Raw genomic sequence first — 20,586 nt, 5'->3', positions numbered from 1 at the left:
TAGAATATCGCAGTTTCAATGGAACCACGGACAACTACCCGTGGTCCCACTCCAAACCACTTCAATGCACCCCATGCCATTACTCCTTCACCCAAACTTTACAGTGGGTACAACACACTGTACAGTTTGGTGGTGAAGGTCCTTTTTAAAAAACCGGCTAAAATCAGCACAGAAAATCCGTGATGAGTATCAGAGTGCCAGTAACACCATGATGAGCACTAATCCTGTATGGAAAGAACACCATTTACTGGGTTTCCACGGGTGAGCAGCGGTACACAAGCCAATCATCACAAAAAAGAACAAGCTGATTGCCTATCCTGATGCATAAAGCATGTGAACTGAACAATTGACCAGTGGAAAATGGTACTCTTGAGGGATGAATCAAGGTTCACCTGTTTCTAGTCTGATGCAGGTTGTGTATGGGGAGGCAAGCTAGTGTACTCTTAACTGCTCACCATGCTGTTACTGGAGCTCTTCAAGTAATCACGGATGCATTTCTTCAATGATTCTAACATTTACAAAATAATCACTGAATATCCCACTACAAACATCATAAAATAAATTGTAAAACATCTACATCAACTCAAAGAAGAACACAAAATAATTGTTTTGCTTGCAAGTTCTGTTATAAATGATCAGACCCTATTGGAACGTACAGAATTATATCTCAAAGATATCCTCTGCCGATTAGACTAATATTCTCAGAAACTTACTTTAAATACATTGACCAAGTTTAGGAAGAAATTTTCGATTACCAATTAAAATTCTTTGGAATTTTCCAGTGAATCCAGAAAAATTCAGACCATTAGCAGTCTATTTGCTAAACTTTCTCTTACACATTTGGAAACACAGTTCTTATCTCCATCTCCATCCATTGGCATCTCTTATTACGTAAATACGTGGACAATGTTCTGTGCATCGCATTACCGATGCACAGAACATTGTCCATACAAGAGTTAATTTGTTCTTTTGACACTTTTCGCAACGGAGGATTACTCTTCTTCGTAATTATCTTCTTCGTAATACTCCGTTGATTACGAAGAAGATAATTCTATAAATTTCTTGAATTTCATGCTCATTACATTTATGTGTCGGGTAATACCAACCTAAAACCCGGACACATTCATGAAACAATGTAATATAATATGTAATTCACTTATGTGGATTGCATTTATAATAAAAATAGGCAGTAATCAGGGATGAATACTACATGTTAAGAGTAGAAATATGTAATATGCTGAATATTGTGCATCAAATGTGCATGTAGAAAATATATTATTGCCAAGAAATACAGCGTTTCTACATCATACGAACAGTTTTTCTTTGTGCTGCTTAATAACTATAATTCTAATTTTTCTTACTATTGAACTATGAGGGAAAGTGGGAGTCTGCAAAGTTCTGATAAGCATCTAGAACAACAATGATATTATAGCAACTGATAGAACCACAAAAAAATAACATATGAGGATAGAATTTGCTTTAATTGTTTATCAGAACTGTCCAGACTCCCCTCGTATATTGTACACATGCCTGAGATTGAATTAGAAATTTTATTTGTTGTTAGCATGCTCTGAGCCAACTCGCTACCAATTTTTGCCTCGATTGGTAGCGAGTTGTCGTCAATAAAAGAACGGTCACCTGCTGGATACCAAGTCAACATTGTATGACGGACTTAATCGGCAACAATATTCAGATATTCCTTGGTGGACACCCGATCTTCAAGCAATACCATGGGACCAGTTCTGTACCAATAGTTCTGTTGGTACAGAACGTGTGCTATGGTGCGGTGTGGAGATGCCTGCCAAGTACTCGTATTTTTCATATAGCAGCGTAAGTGACGTGTACGTCTATCTGCATAAAGGTTTCTAATTCAGTGGGAGTTATTTGTATATAGAAATGTGAATTTTTTCTGCGACTGTATTAAAGCTCACAATTGAAAGCAGGCTTTTGGAACAAGTTTTCAAGTTATTGTGGGTATTGAACATTCATTACCAAAGTATGGCATACTTTCTTCGAGACGATTTAAAAGTTTAAAATGATAGGAAATTGTTGTAACGGCTACCCGAGAATTTTAATTAATCCCAGCAGAAATGATCGTGCAAAATATGTGCTACAAACAAACGAAGTAACGCATTTATTCAACATCGTCTATCTCCTCTTATTACATCAAGTATTACGTTATTTGTCCATTCTTTAATATAAAATAACATAACAATAAGGACAAAGCAATCAATGACATTTCTTTTGGGAATCAATGCTTCTGTTGCTTGAAAATAAATTTAGAAATAATTTAAAGTTCTGCTTAAGGATGATACATTAGAAGTAATTCAACTGGAAGGAAATCATGACAATTTTAAGTTATTGAAAATTACACAATAGTTGAATTCACACGATTAAGTTTTATTGGAGGAAATTCCATTGAAGATTTCTAAAAGTATACACAACGTGTAATCAAAAATATATTATGACCTACTTAACAGGGTATATTGTTGGCTGTATAGTTTAATTGATATAAATATCAGTATATTAGTAAATGTTTGTCGCGTTGATTAAATTTGGCGTACTTTCTTCAGTTCAATGTTATCGTCTCTTGCATTTTGATTATCAGTCCGATTTTCCACGAAGATTGGCAATGCATTCCTTAAAAGATAAAATTAAGAAAATTAGTAAACAAATGTAAATAAATAGAAATTTATTGAAGTTTAGAAAAGGAAGAAAATAATTGTTGTTATCATCACTAAATATGATTTTTACCTTCACTTGAAATCCAATTATTAAAATTTAATTAGCCAAAGCTGAAATAATATACTTTAAATTGATTTGACTGCAGGGATACATGGAAGAAGGAGCATAACAGAAAATGCAAGCAGATAGAAAAACAAAAGAACTGAGGATTCAAAACAAGTAATCCAAATAGATTGGGAAATGTCTACAATGAAGAAATATATTTTTTCTTCATGTTATCTTATATTTCTAATAGACTGACAGAAATAACTGTAGATTGCATAAAGGCAGGTACAGAGATCTTATCCATGCACACAAATGAGAATGATTAAAATGATTACTTACAAAGTATTCCTTATTTTGAACCTCTTCAATGGGTACCTGGAGGTCATAAGAAAATAAAGAGAAAAAAATAAATTATTTGTCACGAACTTTCATCAATTAGTGTGAAACTAAAATAAGCTAATATCACTTTACTTATTATGTTGCTGTCGAATAACGTACATGGGAAATAAAGCCAATGATATTCCAAATATTTTTATTTGACCTGTTTCTAATTTTATAAATATTTCCGGAATATACAAATAAAAGATAAATCACTCGTGTGTCTTTCACAGTATAGCTTAATCTTAATGAATACTAATGACTCGAACTATAGTGATGCAGGTCAAAACGTTATACAAATTCTCGGTCTAACAATGAAAAAACGAATTTATAATTTCAAAATTATTTTATTTTTCAACATAATCACCCTTAAGACTAATACATTTATTCCAGCGATGCTCTAATGCCATTATTCTGTCCCTGTAGTGGATCTCAGTAAGATTTGCAAAATACTCCTCTACAGCTGAATTAAACCTCTTGATTCGAAGAAAAACGCTGACCAGCGAGGAGGAATTTTAGTTCTGGGAATAGATAGAAGTCAGAGGGAGCCAAATCTGGGGAATAGGGTGGATGTTCCAACAATTCATAATTCTTAATTTTCCAATTGCCAAAACGTCTTTGTATGCAGGTGCTTTGTCCTCATAAGAGATGATTTTTTTCTTCTGCAAAGTGGGTCTTTTCTCATGAATGTTTTCGTCTAGTCTGGTTAGAAGATCGAAATAATAATCCCGAGATATTGTTTTACCCTTTTCAAGATAATTAATAAACAAAATGCCATTTGACTAAAGATTTTTCATATAATGATATGAAATAAATGCTTACCATAATGTTTTTTTTTTATAAAACTGATCGCAAAAGACAAGCTGGACGAATTAGCATAAAGCAGAAATATGTACAAAAATGCAAAGTGTGGTCATTATGTAAACAGTACAAGAAATGACAAACTGTAAGCCTGAAAACCACAAAATTACTGACAACTCTCATCCCAAAACACCGATGGCATGTCCTTTCCTGCTGATGGAGTCGATTTTGTTTTCTTTGGCGCTGAACAACCGGCTTCTCTCCACTGTTTTGATTGCTATTCGGATTCTGGTGTGTAAGGGTGAATCCGAGTCACATCCATAGTAATAAATAGACGCACAAAATCAGTTTTATTGTTGTTACAACGCTGCAAGCAATGTTCAGAGATTTCCATGCGAGTGCGTTTTTGATCTGATGTGAGCAAGCGCGGCACCCATCTTGCGCAACACTTTTTTATTTGCAATTCTTCATGCAAGAGATATCCTCACCTTTTCATGGGATATATAAGCTCAATATATCCGGTTCAAAATATATCATTTTGAAATGATAGTCTCAGCAATTTCACGCACTTTGACTCGACGGTCATCCAATATGTACGGCCATATTTAAACTCGGCACCCAGCCCATTTCTTAATTGTCGAAAACGAAGTAGAAGCGCGCGCATAAACTTTTATAAACTTCGAATTAATTTCTTTTGGCGTTAAACCTTCTTTTACTAAGAATTTCCTAACCGCACGATACTCAATGTTATCCATTTCAAGGGATACAGTCAACAGTTTTGATTCAGACAGCTATATAAAACAAACTACTTGATAGATGACTTGCAAGTTCATCTGGATGCTTATGAGAGATGTACCAACTTAGAAACAAAAATCTTGCTGATAGTGTTGCCATGTATGGTCGAGGCCAAGAACATTTCCGACCATCCACGTGTAAACGTTTTCCTCTACAGTAGCTGAAGATTAACATATCCTTAAAGCACAATTACAAATATCATGTTCAAAATTTTTGAACATCATATTTGTAATTGTTTTTTACAATGGATGACATACAAATAAACAATCATTTGTATGTCATCCATTCTAACCGTATTCATGAAATGATCTCAATAAAATTGCCGCCATGCCTTTAAGAGAGAGAAAATCTTCACACCGATTATTGTTGGTATATGCATAAAATCTTCATTGTAGGAAATTCAATGTTTGAAATAACATTCGACATCCCCCCTTTGGGTTACTACTGTCTTGTACAAATTATAGGCAGTTTTAACAGAGAAGTAACTAAGTGGCAACATTGTAGTCATTTCACCGAAGTGAGAATTAATGCTGCTAAAAGCAGGAAGCATAGTCGCCTCACCCTAATTCACAAGAGCGAAGAATAAAATATATGTGGTTTGCAAAACGAATCTCCTATACTGAAACAGAGTATATCCCTATATTACTGTAAATCGGCAAATAATCATTACGAGAAAACTTTGAGGATGAATTCGTGTTATTCGTTGTGGATTTTGTCGAAAGCAACTGGACAAAAGGCGAATCACCAATCCAAAGAAAGCTGGGTGATACTGCTCTGATAAAAACAGATAACTTATAAAGAGGGAATAGAGAAAATTATTGGGAAAAGTTATTAATTCAGAACATCCAAGAAGTCAATTTATTCTCATTAAAAATAATAAACAAACGAGAGATTAAACTATTTTAAGGAAGAGAAAGAGATCATACTGAATTTTATCATAGATTACAAGATAAAACAAATACTACAGCAAAACAGAAATATTTATTATAATAGTACATGACTTTAACACTAAAGACCAGTACATAAATGAAACCGTCTTTCTCAGCCCAGTCGACTCTAAAACTATATAGATTACTATTTACTACGGAAAACTGCACTGGGTTCCAATGCAATAATCAAATAAGATATACATTTAAATGTAAGAAGTGTTTGCCTTGGTTATAATATATGTTAAAGATGCCAAGCTATTTTAAACCTGGTTTTACTCCATTTCCCAAGTAAGCAAACAGACAAATAAGTCAAGTTTGTGCCTGCAGGTAGTGAAAGTCTAAGTGACCCGTGAATTAGTACAAGCCTAGGCAACTCGTGGTCAAATAAGCTCCGATCACTATTCTTAATATTTACCCTTAATGCAAAGCCCATCTCCTTTAGGAGATGTATGATGCTATGCATTAAAGGCCACTACCATTAGGCAAGGTGCCATTAAGGGTAATTGTGAGCAGAGGTTATTCCACCTTTACCACACGTTACCTAGACTTGTACTACTTTGCAGGTCACTTAGACTTGCACTACGTGCAGGCGCAAACTTCACTTATTTGTCTGTTTGCTTACTTGAGAAATGGAGTAAAATCAGGTTTAAAATAGCTTGGCATCTTTAACAAGATATACATTTGTTAAATCACGTGTAGTAATGATAACATCACACCAGCAGCCTTTGGATGGTTCTGTCATCTAGTCAGAATGTATTTAGATAAGATAGTGCATTAGATACATCAAAGGATCCTGATCAAATTGATGACTGACCACTATCAACAAGATGATGGAAATTACAAACAAATTTAAGCTTCGTGTGGCAAAAAATGATGAAGGATTTTGCATAAGACAAGACAGAATATGGCAGATAACCTATAAGAGGCTCAACGTGTCATAGTAGATAATAATATGATTTAATTTTCAAAGATTTTAAATGATCTGCAGTATGGATGAACTGTAATTATGGGGAGCAACACTAATAACAATGAGTGAGAGTATGAGTTCATCATTAAGGTACCTAACATTTTCTTTGTCTATGCATAGCCAAACTAATATTTTTCTGGTTGTTATCGTCAAGCCAGATAATTTTCAAAGAAATTAGCTGGCTAGAAAGCGTTAAAGTTCTTACTTCCTCGCTAGTGATCGCATGACTAAAGTAAACAGATCATGAAGTAAATAATGAAATTCTGATTTCGCTCGTAAAAGTGAATACCATGTGTTGCAAAACTGTGAGTTTTGTTTATTTATTTATTTATTTTAAATTAGCTCCGAAATCCAAGTTTAGGTATTTGCATAGATATAATTATGGATATAATTATTAAAAGCCTGACTTACAAGAATATCAATTTATCACATTTAAAATCTAAACTACATTGCCTGATATTCTAATTCAAGTTTGCTAATATTGCATTCAAACTTAATAATCTCAAAAGAGTTACAAACAATACTTACAGCGGGAAGTTTCTCGTTTGCACAGTCAATCACCTGGATTGAGTTAAAAATGAAATAAATTCGAAAATCATTTTTTCTGTTATCAAAATCAGATCTATATTCAATAATACTATTTTATTCTTATTTTATTTATACTTAGAAAAATATACATATTAAATAATACAGCAAGCTTATAGTGTTACGTAGCACTGTATTCAATGACTCCTTAGCTACCGTATATGGAAAACTAAGGATTGAAATGCGGCTTTAAAATAAATTAGTCATAAATAAATGACATGCTTCAAAATAAATTAGTCATAAATAAATGACATGCTTCAAAATAAATCACATGCATCGTATTAAGTTTAAAATTTAAAATTAGAAAGTGGTATGAGAGAGAGATAGTTCTATAATTCCAAAATCTAAATATACTAAATTCTACTCCTTCTTCTATATGCATATGGTTTAAAATAAGACTAAGCCAGTCCATATGTGGTGTTATCAAGGTCTTGTGAAATGGAAGTTATATATTTTCAATACTGCAGTTATCAGATGTAATGTCTTGACCGCTATGACAATGTGGCCTTGAAGCTATAACTCATTTTCTGCTACTACCTGCAAGTCTCAAGTTTCATTAACCGCTTGCAGCTAATAACTCATTAATATCATACTCGATTTGCAATGTATTCAACGCAAAATCCATAATATTGCACTTACTAATATTAAACTTTCATGTCATTCTTTAATAGGACAAACTATTCAAATCAGCCTGTATAGATTCTGTTATCTGAAATGTCCTCATGACCCAGCTTTAGCATCGTTCACATATAATTCAATGTCTCCCTCCAGACCAACCTTAATGTCATTAATATGCAAGTTAAATAGGATAACACTTTTCGATACCTGTCACATAATCACGTTCCAGTCAATTTGTATAATAACTTCCTGAATCTTTTTAACTGCATTAACAAAATCTAAAAGAACCATGGAGTGTTCATTACCCTTATCTAACTCCACTGTAACTGTAATAACAACCCAGAGATACAGATTGCATTAAAATTAGCTGCATAAGTTCTAGCTACTCCCTTACATATCTTGCCCTCCTTACTCATCAGGAGTGTATACGAGTTGCAACTCAAGCAACCAAGTCTATCACGTTCCTTTAATACACTTGCTGAAATCTCATCGAAGACCACTGCAGCGGTAGCCTCGAGCTATTGCTATATTTTAACACCCTCTACATCAGTGGTCGCCAAAGTGGTCGATATCGACCCCCAGGGGTCGATATAACATTGTTAGGGGTCGATTCAGGCTCAGGGGTCGATAGAAATATATAAGACATCATTGTACAAGTAATCTTTAATTCGGTTAACTTGGATTACCTCCATCCTGAATGACAACGCAATTAACAGTGAATCGTGGGAACAGCGACATGAATAGGACCTGTGAGATGGAGCAAGGTCATGAAAATAGTTACGGAAGCCAATCAAGTAGGCTAAAATGACGTATTTACCAACAAACGTCTTTTTTGCTTATCCTATTATAATTACGTAATAGTAAAATAGAGGGGGTCAATAAAAAGTCAAGAAACTCTTGAAGGGGTCGACGGTCAAAGAAGTTTGGCGACCCCTCCTTTACATCTTGGACCTCTGTAATTGTATGTTGAACCATTTAGACTTGCACAGAACTAATTGGTTTGTCAGGATTGCATACTTTGCCAAAGTGATTTACCTAAATAACTCAGCTATTTTCAGCGCATTGTACACTTTCCTACAGTTCTTTACTCTATAAACCCAAAGATAAAATCAAGTATAAAGGCACAATTAAAATTAATAAAATAAAGTGTTGAAATAAAGAGCCCAGAAGGCTTCAATCTGGTAGGGAAAATAAATAAATAATAGATATTATTAAAATACTTAAATATAAAGAGCTAATAAGCTTCATTTCGGCAATGAAAACATTACTTAAATTAAGGGGATATTAAATCCAACATAGTTTTAAAACCGAATAAGAAACTCAAAGATTGGAATCAGAGAGTTTCTTGCCGAATATAGTAAACTATAAAGTATCGGCGACACTAGCGTTAGCCAATGCAAGTGATCCGAGTACGTAGTACAATACCGGACGACTCGTTGCAAAGGTGGGGGAAGTTCAGATCGCTATTACTTTGTCGCCGATACTTTATAGTTTACTATATTCGGCAAGAAACTCTCTGATTCCAATCTTTGAGTTTCTTATTCGGTTTTAAAACTATGTGGGATTTAATATCCCCTTAATTTAAGATATTATTAATTCATTGATATTATAGTCACATATGTTAGTCGGATATGAATAATATAACTTTCTGCATGAGATTACTATGGTATTGGAGAGAGGGATTTTGTATTCTTGATTTCTGTCTGTTTGTGCTGAGAACCATCAGTTCGAAACAGCTGACAGACCAGTGATACCTAAAAACTCTAATAGAACGCAAATATATAAGCTCCCTTGGAAACTCCATGTTTTTCAGTTAGTGCGAACCGAAGCAACCTCCAATGCCGAAGGTTATGTTGCTATAAAATGTGTGGTAAACATCGGACCCAAGGTTTTCAATATAACGTAGAAACTTGGGTTTCCATCTTATCTGGAATAGCATCGACTAATTAATAATAGCATTATAGTTTATAATAAAATAATACTTTATGGACAATATCCGGCTACAACATGATGTGGCAAATGAATAAAAATACAGTGATCATAAATGTGAAGAAGGAAGAAAGATAAATCTTGTTTTTCTAAGAATGAAGGAAGAATAAAATTGGATATCCGATATTGCCTAAGTAGGATTCTTTAAAACTATAAACTCCTCAGTAGTATTGGGTATTATTTTTAAGGAGCCACAGGAACCTGAGGTTCAGGATATTTTAAATATTTAGGAAATTATGACAAATCATTCCACGTTAGAGTTTCTTTAAATTCTACGGAGAGTGATATACGGATATCCACTACATAACTGCATGTCTCCAACATTACCTCTTCTATTAGAGATCGCCATTTTTTTCTCTTTTTTCCCTTTCCAAATTTCTCTATCACTCACTGCTGTATAAATCATTAATTTTATTTAATTTTAGAGTCATTTTACATTCGATGACATCCTGTTTTTCATATGTGGATTATAATTTTTTCTCCCTTTTTTTGTGACCAAAACATCCGATATATGTCAAGGTAAGATAATATATTAATCTCTGTGGTAATCTGATTTCACTTTTTTTTAAATATCTTCTTTAATTAATATCTTATTTGAATGAATTTCCATATCCTTAAATCTTTACTTTCCAAGCTGTACTCGTCCTCAGAAAAAGAAAAAAAAATCACCTTTTTTTAGCCGGAAAAAAAGTCCCAGTCTTATATGCAATTGATAATGAGAATGATTTACGTCTTAAAGACGAAAACAAATAATTACAAATAAAGGCAACTATTAGCTAAACCTCGTGTAACAATAATTGTAAAAAAGAAAAAAAAAATCGATTTACAGATAAATCCCAAACAGAATAATAAAATGTTATATAATGAACAATAAATTAAAAAAAAATAAATTAATTTCTATTACTAAAATTCTGCTTAAGTATTATTCTCGTTCCTGTTTTAAATTGCGTGTTAGGTTCAATGGCCTCTTATACTCTCTAATCCTGTCTTCATAGTGTATTATGACAGTCAGTTGTTCCTATCATTCTGGCTTGTCTTGCGGATAAAAATCCGAATTTCTGGGATCAAATCCTATCTAGCTTGCAGAGGACTCGAACCTTGATCTTTCCTTCCAAACGGCATCGTGGAAATTGACTGAGATACAGAGGCTCTCATACATTATTATGGATAGAAATTTCTATCCATAATAATATTCATGACAATTTTCAATATTGGCCATAGATCTGTATAAATAGGAATGTTCCAAGTGGCTTTTGTGAGTAAGCTACTATAACTAGTGCTCCCGTATTTTATCGCTATTGCAAGAGTTTCCCATTCAAATTAAATATCGAACGGAAATCTTAACTGCGGGTACTAAGGAGCAGAAAACTCCAGCACAACATGTAAGTCCCTTTAGTACATTAATCCAGTTATATTTGGATCTAAAAAATCGTCCAAGCGCAAGCGCCCGCTATGCCTACTGTGTGCGAAGCAAAGATGGCGGAAACGAAAGCCAACGACGAACAAGCAACCCGTGTCTAGCCAGCGTAGCGCCTACGATTGCTGACAAACCAATAAAGTGACGCAGCTGCAAAATTGATATCAGCGATAAAAAAGGGTATAATGTACGAATTCTGTTGCCACTGGATACACGCTCCCTGCGCAAAATGGACGAATCGGCACACAAGATATATATCCACCTGAACCAGCCCTATTTCGGCTCGCTGTGTTTCCCGTCTATAAAACAGCTCTTGAACTTAGGCCGACGAATTGAAAACCTCGAACAGCACATCAGTGCTATGAATGAAACTCTTTCCTCCAAAATACGAGCACTAGGAAACTAAGCTCGAATCAACTAACAATCAGTACCGCAACGCAAGTTCACCCCTCCCCGCGAATGAACTCCATGAAATAATCGCATCAACAGTGCACGACTCGATGGACGAAAATAAAAATCTCAACGCTGTCATTTTGAACTTTCTGAAAGAAAACGGAAGAGCAATGAAAGAAGATATCGTCAATTTAGCAGAAGAATGCAACATCGATCCTAACAACATCGTCAGGTGCCATCGTTTCGGACCCATAAACAAAACAAAGGACGGAACGAACTTTCTACGCCTCTCAAAAGTGACTTGCGACATGCCGACAAGGACATCAAAGCTAATAACAGCGATCAACAAGTTCAAAAACACTTGTCTGCAATCGCACATACGTGCTCGACCAGATTTATTTGTACAAAGAGACCAAGGACGCCAGCTTCGAAGACAACTTGCAGTAAAACGTCAAAATGGTGACTACAGCCATCGACTACAGACAAGCTAAATTAGTGCAAAAACCAAGTGATACCACTAGCAGCCACCATGGTGACCAGTATGCAGGCCCTGCATAGGAAATCTGCAAGACCACTGCGGTCAAACATATGACACACAAAATCCTACACATCCATCTTCACCCACAACCGTGGCCTAAACTCCAAATTATTAGTGTCCACTACCACCTGATCAAATCTCACCTCCCTATAGCACTATTCACCTCAACCTTCCAAACTAAACACCCGTTAATTCCTTTCGACCCAACGCTGGCGCCTGTGCATACATCTACTCCGACATATCATGCCAGAGAGCACCCAACCTAGAATCGCTCAAATTTGACCTTTTTTGGATGAAAATACCCCTACCCAACTCAGTTAAATTTATTTGCCGTCTCTATCAATCCCCTAATGCAAAAAAAAAAAAAAACACTCTTTAATTTCATCTCCTTAAAAATGGACTTTCTCCATTTCCGCTTTCCCAACACTGAAATCATTCTTTTCGGCAAAAGCTTTTAATGTTCACAACACCAACCGGCTTTCCTCCTTCAGCTGTATAGACATTGCAGACATAGATGCTGAAACATTTGCCATTACCAATGACCTTACAGTTCAGATCCCAACTAGAATACCCAATAACCCAAAACATTTTCCAAATACTCTAGATCTCTTCCTGACCAATGACCATTCCAAATACACAGTGAATGTAGAGAGCTCGCTATGCAATTCTGACCACAACTTGTGCTCATCTCCTCTCCCATGCAACAAAGCCTACACAGCAACTACCATACAAGAGTAGTTTGGCATTATAACAGTGCCAAGTGGGACAGCCTCTGCAAATTCTATACCTCATTCCCATAGTTAGGCTATTGCTTCCGACTTTCCTGCACTGAACTCAGAGCAAAAATAATCCTCATTGGCATGAATTATACATTCCCCACAGTACTCTGACCAGTGTGGCCTCGATTGCTGACAAACCAATAAAGTGACGCAGCTGTAAAATTGATATCAGCGATAAAATAATGGTATAATGTACGAATTCTGTTGCCACTGGATACACGCTTACTGCGCAAAATGGACGAATCGGCGGACAAGATATATATCGACCTTAACCAGCCCTATTCTGTGCCTCCCATCAGCATTCTCTAACTAAACACTGGTTTTCCAAAAGATGTGCCAAGGCTGTACAAATGAAACACCAAACAAACCATTACTGGCTCAAATCAAGAGCCCTAACATCTTTTGGAACTTATTCCCAAGCTCGAAATAAATGCGAAAGAACAATCAATGCTTCCAAAAAAGTGTTCAAAAGAGCAAAAGGCAGGAAATTAGTAGCCTGTTCAAATGGCAGTCGAACATTTTGGTCCCTTGCCAAAGCAATAATCGTAACTTCTGCCCAACACTATTTCCACCTCTATCCTACCCAGATGACTCCATTGCATCATCATCACTTACAGAAAAGGCCAATCTCCTTGCTTCACTTTGCTTCCGATACACGCATAATTGACAATGGCAAATGTCCCCGACCATTCCAGATGCCCAACATACAATGCCCACTATATCCTTTTGCCAGAAAGCAAAATACAGTCCAAATTAGACACAAAACGTCTCCCAGCCCTGATGACATTCCTCCAATTGTCTTGAAGGTTTGTGCACCAGAACTATCTCATATCCTAGTTCGCTTACATATACTGTTTCACTCCACTCGTATCTGTCCCACAGCCTGGAAATTGGCCTGTATTCAACCCATTCCCAGGAAGGTCAACAAGTCACTGCCGTACAACTACGGCCCCCATCTCGTCCACCTCAGGCCTGTCTAAAATAATGGAAAAATCATCAAGTCCCAACTCCTGCCCTACCTTGAAACTACCCGTATAACAAACGTCCCCCAGTATGGATTCCGTCATTGCAGATCAACAGGAGATCTGCTCACATATGTCACTCATCTATGGACAAATGCCATGGAGAAGTTTCGTGAATCTCAAGCGGACGGACTTGATATCTCCAAAGCGTTTGACCGGGTCTGGAACAAGGACTTACTAAGCAAGCTGCCATCGTTTCATCTATCCCAAGATCACTGTAGTTGCATTCTTTCTGGACGCACACTATGTGTGGTGGTGGATGGCTCCTTATCCTCTTACAATTCAATTAATGCCGCGGTTCTTTAAGGTTCTGTTGTCTTACTAAGCCTCTTCCTATTATATATCAATGACCTACTTCAGTTTACCTCAAACTCAATACACAGTTTTGCTGACGACAGCACATTGCCCTCCTCCCTCTCTTTTGATTAATTTAACTCCACAAAACTCACCTCAACATACAGAACAGCAACCACCACTGCCCTCAATTCAAACTTCCAAGCCATCCTCCAATGGGGTTCAGATAACCTAGTAAATTCCAATGCAAATAAAACACAATAATGTCTTATTTCTCATAAAAAAAGAACCATTTTTTCTCAGTATTATTTTGATAACACCCAAATTTCCAGACAATCTGAGATTTCTCTTCTCGGAATTACTTTGACATCAGGTCTCTCCTGGCATGAATACATAAGAACTAGAACTGTTGAATCCTCAGCTTCTAAAAAACTAGGATTTCTCTTTCGCTCAAGACGTTACTTCACCCCTCAACAGCTATTAACCTTATACAAATTGCTCACATTTGGAGTGAGGCTCCTAAAAGCTTCCTCGAATTGCTTGGCGCAATACAGAGGAGAACAATTAGATTCATAAATGACCCATCTCTTACCAACTCACTTCCCTCACTTTCGCACAGACGATCGGTCTCTGCACTGTGATTTCGACAAATATTTCCATAAAAAATGTTCATCCGAAATAGCATCAATAATTTCCCCACTTAGTACTAAGCTCGTTAGAACACGTGTAACGGCTGCTCAACATCCCTACACAGTGCACCTTGAAACCCACAGAATAAGTTTCTTCTCCTCCTCCTTCATCCCTGCAACTGGAATACTATGGAACAGTCTTCCCCCTTGATGTATTCCATAAGGAATATAATATATAGTCATTCAAATCCAAAGTGAATATATATATATATGATACAAATTGTCCGATACCTAATAATTGATGTATGTAAAATATAAACGAATAGCGATATTCGCTTAAAACAATGACAGGTCTTTTGTTGCTTTTTGGTTTATCTAATAAAGAATAATCTTTTCTAAAATGAAAATAGAAGACACAATAGAAATCGTTGATTGAGATTTTATCAATCAACAGTCTAGAAATAATATTCTACGTTATTATATAGTTACTTCTCATAGCTCAAAACAACAATTATGAACCCCATGAATATTCAGTCGTACTTGATACTTGTTTAATATTTGTCATTTATCGATTGAATAAATAAATTATAATATTACCAACGTATAATGATCAATTTTTTTCACCATTGTGTTTTGAAATATATAATAGCTATTTATTCTATTTACCTCCATAAATAATGCGGTCGCATCTTTATCACAATAAGCGTATACGAATGCTAAGAGTGGATTTTCGTCGTGAGGGAATGTAGTTGAAATGCAATCGTGAACTGTTTCACGCAGCTGAAATAAAATGAAAACACATTTTAGATGGTTCATAATTATTCACCAGAATAGTTTATATAATTAAATAAATTAATTAATTTAATTTAATATTTATATAATAATCATGACACCTATCAGTGTGTTTGGGACACACACACACACACACACACACACACACAGAGTTAAAGAGAAAACAAACCGTGGCCAGTCTCGATGTTTGTCGCTGTAGTGATATGCACATACATGTGCACAACGCTAGAAAACAGAAGGTAAAAAAATAATAATGGAATGAGTGCAGAGGCTGTAATGAGTCATCCACCTAAAGTGAGCATAGAATTATATAATTATAGTTATTTCGTGTTTACATGGATGCTACTCGAAAGGATAATATTACATTTCATAAAAATTAATCAGGTAATATATAGTTAAAAACTTTTAAAGCATGCACTTTAACCAAAGATTACAAATGAGGAAGAATGTACACAAAAATACGTGAACGAATCATAAGGAAAAGAAGCTGTATTAGTTTGAATTACAACTGATCTACCAAATAGCAATGTTGGTAATTAACTCTAATTATATTTAAGATTTTAAAATTGTAGTCTGCATAACTAGTATCTCAAATATATAGCATATTTTACCCTTGGGGATTGTGATGTTGGCGTGACTGTCACTATAATATCAGAATTCTCCGAGAGGGAGAAAATTATCTATCTAACCGTAGTTGTTGATACATTGCATGTCGTTGACGTATTTGCAAATTCAATGTATCTCTATAGAAATGAAAATTAGACATATTCATGAAAAATATCACAATACATTGAAGATATCGGAAATTCTTTAGTAAAATCTCATCGAGTCCCCCTGCTGGTACAAGACATAACGTCATAAGAATTTCCAAGGAAACAATTTATCAAACGTCTTTACATTGAGGAAATATTCCACAAACTAGAATACGATGAATCCTACATTAAAGCGAATATATATATATATATATATATATATATATATATATATATATATATATATATATATATATATATATATATATTATTACTTCACACCTCCGAGGAGTCTAAAGACTCATCGAGGGAGGACTCATCTACAACTCTGTCTCCACCACTCAATCCACGAACTGACCTCAACTACACCAACGCCATCTGCCGCCAACCAATAACAATAGTATTTCCACAGACAATCACAAGCATCCATGTCCACGGCGGTATTTGAACCCGCAATCTTTTATCAGTAGAGTGGATACACTAACCACTCAGCCAGACAGGCTGGCATATATAAATTGACCCAACACATCATTTACAGAGTTCAGTGCAGAGTATAGATCAAGAACTGACAGAAAAAATTTTACTGATGATGCATATCCAATGGCACTATTCTAGATTGCGTAATGAATAGGTAGAAGAATAAAGTTATATATTTAATTCAGGTAGGTATAATAAGGAAAAATATATATATATATATATATATATATATATATATATATACACACACCTGTCGTTCCATCAGATTTAGACACCTTGCAGCTTCATTTATCGTTTCAGTGCTACCTAAAAATAATAATTTCCAATTTGTAAAATAAGATCTGAATTAAAGAAAAGTTAACATGATATGATTGGATTTGTAGTCAACATAACAATATGTAATTTTATAGATTTTTGCTGCGAGATTCATTAATGTATGATTTGAATGGGATTTTTACTATTTATTGTAAATTGGAAACCAAGACGGAGTTAATTGATCTAGTTCAGGATATCTGAATTGCAAATAGTTTCAATTGGAGTCTATCTTTTATTAAACCTATTAAATTTTAAAGCAATCGTATTCTTCGAATTAGGCTGCTTTATTTAAACGATTTCCCCTGTGTGTGTTTTCAATTAGTTTAAATGTTACTTGAAATGATACTGATAGAACGTGTGTATATAGGAATAGTTTGGTACATTCTTTGCATAAAGAAAATAAGAACTGATTATATTAAATTGAACCAAACTTCAGAGTTTAAAAGGTTCCTAAATTTCAGAAAATGGTAGTAATACACTGAATGTGTACTTGTGATACTTGTGACATCAATTTCTTTATATATTACCGTTTAACTGCCTTGCATTGTCTACTAGTCAGCTGAATCTTTTTTATTTAATTTTTGATAAATTTATACTGGAATATGCGCATTTATATTGTAGTGACTGCTCTTTTTTCATTAGACGCTTTTCATTATTATGTGTTAGGTGATTTGCGTTCAGCAATATAATATCCACTGCCCTATGCCACCAATACTTATTGAGTGGATCAGAAAATTGTAGAATCTCTTTTCTATATTTTTAACCGATATCGATGAGATTAGTTACCAATTAGTTATTAATAATTTGTAGTAGATTCTTAACGAGCATAATCGCATGTCCAAAATTAGATGAATTATTAAAAAAATAAATTTATGTGGTCTTATGCAATGTCGTTATTTTATAAAAATAGTGAGTGTTTGCATTTCATTAGCAACTAATATTAGATCTGTAAATGTATGACATCTTAGTGATGAAATACAATACTATTACGCTACTCATATTGTAGAATTTATTAGTCCAGAGTGAAGTCTTGTAAAATGCTGCCATTCTAATAAATTCTCTTTCTCACTACTCTTATCAAAGTTGGTAATAAATTTAAAGCACTTGACGTATCTTAGTATAACAAGAAGATGTACTCGAAAGTCTTATCAGATATACACTCAGAGGTTCTTTGACATGTATGCTGCATACATTAATATCATCAATTATCCGTGATCCTCTTGTTAATACACGCATTAGTAATCAGAGAACAACAATCAAAAATACATAATTACCACAAACAGCGTCGTCTAATTCCCTATCTTCCTGAGCTGTAGGAAATGCAAATGTCCAACAGAACACCGGGAACAACAAAAATACGAATACGAAAATATGAATTTGCATTTTTGTTATTAGGAGAACAGTAAAATCACAATTCAGTTATGAATGATGTTATCATATTGAACATATTTTAATAGACGATGAAACTATCACGTGTTTCCTCGCTTTCCCCCTTTGTTATTAATTAAATGGACGGAAACATTCTGTCGACTTAAGTATCCTGTGCACACTTCCGTGTTATTTTTATTTCTTAATGAGCCTTTATTTCGGATACCGATTTAGAGCCTCACACTTTATCAAACAGAGTATAGGGAATGCATTTCCTTTACAGTCGCCATGAAGTCCAGCATTTTTTCCCTTACTGTTACATACAAAATATAAATGCAATAAAATTTGATTAATAATTCGATAATATAGTCACTAATTCTTTCATGATGAAAAGTAGAAATCTCTTTCATAAAAGACTGTGATTTAGAAAGAGCTTGAGCCTTTCGAAATCACTTTCGCATATTTTTTCAGCTTTTGCGAGCCTTAGTGTAAGGCGAGTGCGAAGGTAGAGTTCAGCTCTACAGTCACGTGTGGTATGTTTTTCTTTTTTCTTTTCATTTTTTTTTATTGAAACTGCTTCGTTAACTGGTTGGCGACACAAGATTTAAATAGCAGTCAGGAATTTGAATGAGGAGTGGGAATGTTTTGGAGAATGAAAACAGTTATTACATCAGAAGGAAAACTACAGTAGACGTCACGTCTCCAGTGCACATGTATAGAGATATTGCTAAGAAAACGGTCATGTAGGATTATCTAGCAATCTGATAAGCATCACTATCTGTGTTAGATAGATCTTTGCTACCACAAATAATTCGGTATACCAATGATTGTACTTTTAGACCAATATTTCCAGTCATTTGTGAAAAAATGAACTGGGAAGAGAATTGAACTGTTCCAATCACACCTGGTCATCATAATTATTTTTATTGGTCTCTTAATTCATTGATAATTTATTTATAAATGAAATGTTAATGTTTAGGTAGCTTGGATTGTGATGTTACGCTAAAGTCTATAGGATAAATAGCTGCCTAAGATATGAGACGTGCTTTTATTTAGTGATGTAAACATTATCACCGATAGATAATGGGAGAGGTTTGGATTTTTTTGTGAGTTGGAGACATAACTGGGTTTTGGTAATATTTCAATTCACCGCTAAAGAATGGTATTGAGATCAGTGTTTAAACCTTTGAATATAGATCTCGAATCGGGGGATATTTTCATCCTTCGCGGGTTATTAAATGCGCACAATGAATGGGATGTTCTAAGAAGGTTATGCCTCTTTTTGGACTATTCAGATCATTCAGACATTCAGATCATTTTCGATCAGCAGAGGAGAAAGATTACATGAGATAGAACGAAGTCTTTAAGCATTTACTCCTGCAGAATTGGAGAACTTTGAAGAGGAGAAGGCGTTATCATGAAACACATAACTGTGACAGACAAAACTGGAACCCAAGAGGGTAGAATGCAAAGTCTATTAGAATGCAGAAAGAAAGCTTTCTATAGGTAAAGCCACTTTAGGATGTAGAGCCAAAGCGTTATACTTAATCTATTTGCATGCAGAGTATTGCAATTAAGTAATTGCAATACATTTTCCCAATGCATTTTCCCAAGCAGATTTACAGAATAGCACAGATGAAATGCAGTGTTCCTGTAGTTTGTCTTAAGATATTACCTAGATATTGATTATCTTTACAACGTACTATGCGGGGCTCGTTTGAATGAATAGTGTTAAGTTTTGTTTAAGATTTCACTGAAAGTTATCTTAGTTCAGTCTGGTACTGGGAGATGGCGTAACTAACAGATGACAAGCTTCAGTGCCTTCCGTGTTCATTATTTTTGGAAGTCTGGACATGTTTCATGTCTAGTATGCCCACGCTTTAGAGATATTCGCTTGGAGACTTGCCAAGAATAGTCAATTCATGCTGAAGGGGAGAAAGAAATGAAGGACGTACGAATTGGTCGCCAACACTCGAAATCACGCGCTTTATAGGTAAAATTTTCCAACTGGTATAGAA

At 34.9% G+C, this 20,586-nt stretch overlaps 1 protein-coding gene across 1 annotated transcript; it reads right to left on the bottom strand.

The window, feature by feature from the left end:
- Positions 1-2,108: 2,108 nt before the first annotated feature.
- Positions 2,109-18,613, bottom strand: LOC150099621 (uncharacterized). The gene is made up of 6 exons (XM_090404168.1): positions 18,475-18,613; positions 17,136-17,191; positions 15,531-15,644; positions 7,129-7,161; positions 3,070-3,105; positions 2,109-2,640 (listed from the first exon to the last, which is right to left on the bottom strand). Exons 1-6 carry the CDS (start codon positions 18,581-18,583, stop codon positions 2,605-2,607), a joined length of 384 nt encoding a protein of 127 aa, XP_090260294.1. The 5' UTR covers positions 18,584-18,613; the 3' UTR covers positions 2,109-2,604.
- Positions 18,614-20,586: the final 1,973 nt, after the last annotated feature.

This window comes from Typopeltis vanoorti, chromosome 14, assembly GCF_054136105.1.
Source record: "Typopeltis vanoorti isolate ZY-2024b chromosome 14, IOZ_Tvanoo_1.0, whole genome shotgun sequence".
NCBI lineage: Eukaryota > Metazoa > Arthropoda > Arachnida > Uropygi > Thelyphonidae > Typopeltis > Typopeltis vanoorti.
The sequence above is the reverse complement of the archived record's forward strand: the minus strand, read 5'-3'. Positions and strand labels throughout refer to the sequence as shown.